Source organism: Bison bison, unplaced genomic scaffold (genome assembly GCF_000754665.1).
Source record: "Bison bison bison isolate TAMUID 2011002044 unplaced genomic scaffold, Bison_UMD1.0 scf7180017864289, whole genome shotgun sequence".
NCBI classification, from domain to species: domain Eukaryota; kingdom Metazoa; phylum Chordata; class Mammalia; order Artiodactyla; family Bovidae; genus Bison; species Bison bison.
In genome coordinates this window covers 6,939,838-6,943,414 of record NW_011494861.1, presented here as the reverse complement: position 1 = coordinate 6,943,414, position 3,577 = coordinate 6,939,838, and the positions used below count along the sequence as shown (strand labels likewise).

The window sequence follows — 3,577 nt, the reverse complement described above, 5'->3', positions numbered from 1 at the left end:
CCACTGAGTCCCGGCCACTGACCCACTTAAGCACATTCCCCGCCGAAATAAAAGTTCTCCCCGCGAGTTTGAGGGCCGCAGCCCTCCCACCCAGCCGGAGGGAGGGCGGTCAGTTCTCCCTGCGGGTGGGGGCAGGGTCTCCCCGGCGCTGGAAGCGCTGGGTACCGCTCGGACTCTGCCTCGCCACTGTTCTGCGCGCCTCTCCGGGTCTGGGCGGCCGAGGGCTGAGGGCAGAGGCGGTTTGCTAGCACCGAGTTGAGAAAATAAAAAGAAGTGGAGCCCTTGGAAGGAGACCTGCGGGTAGCAGGCCGCCCGCGCTGTTTTCTGGGCGCGCTGGACTGAGGGGGCGGGGGTGGTTGGACTAGGGCAGAAGCCGGAGCCCACCCCGTCGTCTCCTCCCCCTACTTTCATCCGAGTGGGGAGTGGGCCCCTCGGCTCTGGAAATGTTAGCTGAACTCCTAAGGATGGGATTGAGGTGGGTGATAAAGTGCTTAAAAAAAACCTAAGTAAAATACGCTAGTCAAATGAACCGAAGGAAAGCACAGTTGTTTTGCTTAGTAGCAAATAATCTTTTTCTTCCCAGCTCCTCTTTCTCAGCAGAGAATCAATTCTTGTTGAGGGCGATTCTTAATTGAATGGGGATGGGACACACAAGCCAAAATTCCTAGTATTTCATCTTCAGTATGCAAATGGTTTGTTGTTCAGTCCTTAAGTCATGTCCAAGTCCTTAAGCCTGCGGGACTGTAGCCCTCCAGGCTCCTCTTGAGCAGGGGATTTTCCAGGCAAGGATACTGGAATGGGTTGCCTTCTTCTCCTCCAGGGCATCTTCCCCACCCAAGGATTGAACCTGCATTGCAGGCGGCCTTTAGTGACTGTAATTATATACAGAGTTAGGTTTCCTAAATGGTAGTAGCAGGATTGTTTCTGGTTTGTTCTCTAGGTTGCGGGGTGTTGGAGGAGCCAGAGGGACCAGCAGGAAGTGTCTCCTCTGGAGGAGAGAGCTGGGTAGGAGGAGGGGGTCCTCCTGCAACCCTGCCTGGGGAGGGGTCAGGCGAGATTCAGGTCCAGGATTCCAGGTCTGAGCTCTGCAGGTTGAAAAGTAGTTCACTTCTAAAGTCACTTAAAATACTTCAGCTGCAGCAGTTTATCTTCAAAGTGGAAAATTTGTGGCAAAAAAGTTAATTATTAGGGCTCTCAATAGGCCTGTAGAAACTTAATAGATAATGTCAGAAAATGCCACATGAGCGCTAATAAATAGACTTTTGTACAGTCTTTTATCTCCTAACCAGTTTCCCAGTATTCTTGGCATAGCATCGCATACCTCCTCTTTCAACCTTCTGAAAACTGTTAATTCTTGACCCAAACTTACCTTATCTTGTTTCTAGAGCGTTTGTAAATCTAGCAGTGTGTTTTTGAGTGGCAGACTATGAAAGCTCCAGCCTGTTTAGTATTGTTTCTTTGATGTCACCTGTAAGTGTCTACTTCCAAACATGCTCCCTTTTCTCGCTGTTAACAGGAGTACTCCCCCAGTTACAAGCGGCGCAGGACCGTGGAGGATTTCAACAAATTCTGCACCTTTGTCTTGGCCTATGCAGGCTACATCCCTTATCCAAAGGAGGTAATTCAGCACTTCAGAGACCTTGCTGGCAGCAAAACCAGAGTTTTTGACAAGGTGGTGGGTCTGGAAGGGGTTGAATGGGAGGACTTGAGCCGTAATAGTCAGGCAGAAATCTTTCTTACAGACTTAGACGAGCCTGGGAAGTGGTTCCTAAGACGGATGGAAAATGTAGACTTGCCTAGAAATGGTTCGATAAACTTTCAAAGTTTGCTTACAGATAATCTAACTGATATCTTCCTAATGTTCAATGTTTATTGAGAGGTTACTGTCACTTAGTCATGTCCGACTCTTTGCGATCCTATGGACTATACAGTCCATGGAATTCTTCAGGCCAGAATACTGGAGTGGGTAGCCGACCTCTTCTCCATTGGATCTTCCCAACCCAGGAATCAAACTGGGGTCTCCTGCATTGCAGGCAGATTCTTTACCTACTGAACCACAAGGGAATCCCCGAGAGCTTACTGTGGCTAGGCACTATTTTTGGCCATGATAATGATATGAAGTAGGAGCTTTTACTTATATCCTTTTCATTAGTAGTTTATTTATTTTGGTTGTGCAACATGCCTTGTAGGATCTTAGTTCCACGACCAGGAATCCAACCCAGGGCCAGCAGTGAAAGTGCTGAATTCTAATCATTGGACTTCCTGGGGATTCCCTATTTGTTTTTTGTATTTATTTTTTCTCTTCCATTTTGAAGATGAGGACACTGGAGATGACACAGAGAGGGAACTCCTTACTCTGCGTACAGGCTCATTGGTGGTGGAGCCTGGGGTTCAAGCAGATCAAAGGGTCAGGCCCAGTCCACCCTGCCCTACCTGGTGGGTGGCCTCCTGGTTGGTGTCATTACAGAATCTTCAGGGACTCGTGGCCAGAATCCCATGTAAATTAAGGCATTTTTTCCTTGCTGAGAAATGGGCAGGTGGACCAGCGCTGCCAGGGTGCTCAAACTTCAGGGGCCTGGTTCCTACTGTGCAAGACTCAAGAGAAAGGAATCCAGTATTTTTAGGAGGCCAGATCCCAGCACTGGGTTATTGTTTCCACTGCCAGCTAGGTGGATAACGCCTACATGAATGCTGCTACTGTTTGCACATCAACAAACAGTAGCAGTTTGCTTGATTGACCTGAAGGAATCAGAGAGGAACTCACTGCTTTGGGGCAGTAATTACATACTTGGATTTTGCAGTATTTTGAGATGCCTCCAAGTTTTTAAAGAAAAGTGTCAGAACATTCTCACCATTAATTTACATGCACTTAATTAAAATGTACATCCTTTGGGAGGACAGTTGTGGGGGAGATTGTAAAATCAGGAAAGATTAGAGCTTGAGGGTGGTGTGTCTTTGGCACTCCTGTCACAGAAGTGGATTGAGTATCCACTAAGTTCTTGGTGAGGGTTCACCCAGGGCTGGAGGTCCCCCTTGTGGGTTCATGTTGTAGTTGGAAGGACACACTAAATCCTAGTGATGGTGTTCCTAAAGAAGAGCACTGGTGAGAGCTGAGGAGCTCTGGGTTCTTTGTTTCCCACATCTGCAGACCTGACCTGGTAGGGAGTGGGGAGGGCGGGGTCCTGGGGAAGCTCTGCTCAGGGCCAGCTCTTGGTGTTGGAGGCTAGTTGAAATAACCAGAAGCCGCCGTGTTTTCTCTGTCCTTTCAGGAAGTCCCTCTGAGGAGCAGTCCCAGCCCCGCCAACAGCACCGCTGGTACCATCGACAGTGACGGTTGGGATGCCAGTTTTGCCGACATCTCGTCCACCGTGCCCTTGCCGGTCTCTGACCGCTGCTTTGGCCACCTGCAGCCCACCCTCCTGCAGCGAGCCAAGCCTAGTAACTTCCTGCTAGACAGAAAGAAGACCGACAAGCTGAAGAAGAAGAAGAAGAGGAAGCGAAGGGACAGTGATGTGCCTGGGAAGGAGGGCTACGTGGGGGGCTTGCTGCAGCTGGAAGCCGCCGACCCATATGCAGA

The 3,577-nt window shown here is 49.5% G+C and overlaps 1 protein-coding gene across 1 annotated transcript in view; it reads left to right on the top strand.

Annotated features, from left to right (window-relative positions):
* Positions 1-3,577, top strand: part of PHF13 (PHD finger protein 13) — a 7,849-nt gene that overhangs the window by 800 nt on the left and 3,472 nt on the right. The window contains exons 2-3 of the mRNA XM_010849944.1: positions 1,517-1,618; positions 3,270-3,557. Coding sequence (XP_010848246.1) covers positions 1,517-1,618; positions 3,270-3,557 — 390 coding nt within the window. The remainder of the gene's footprint in view (positions 1-1,516; positions 1,619-3,269; positions 3,558-3,577) is intronic.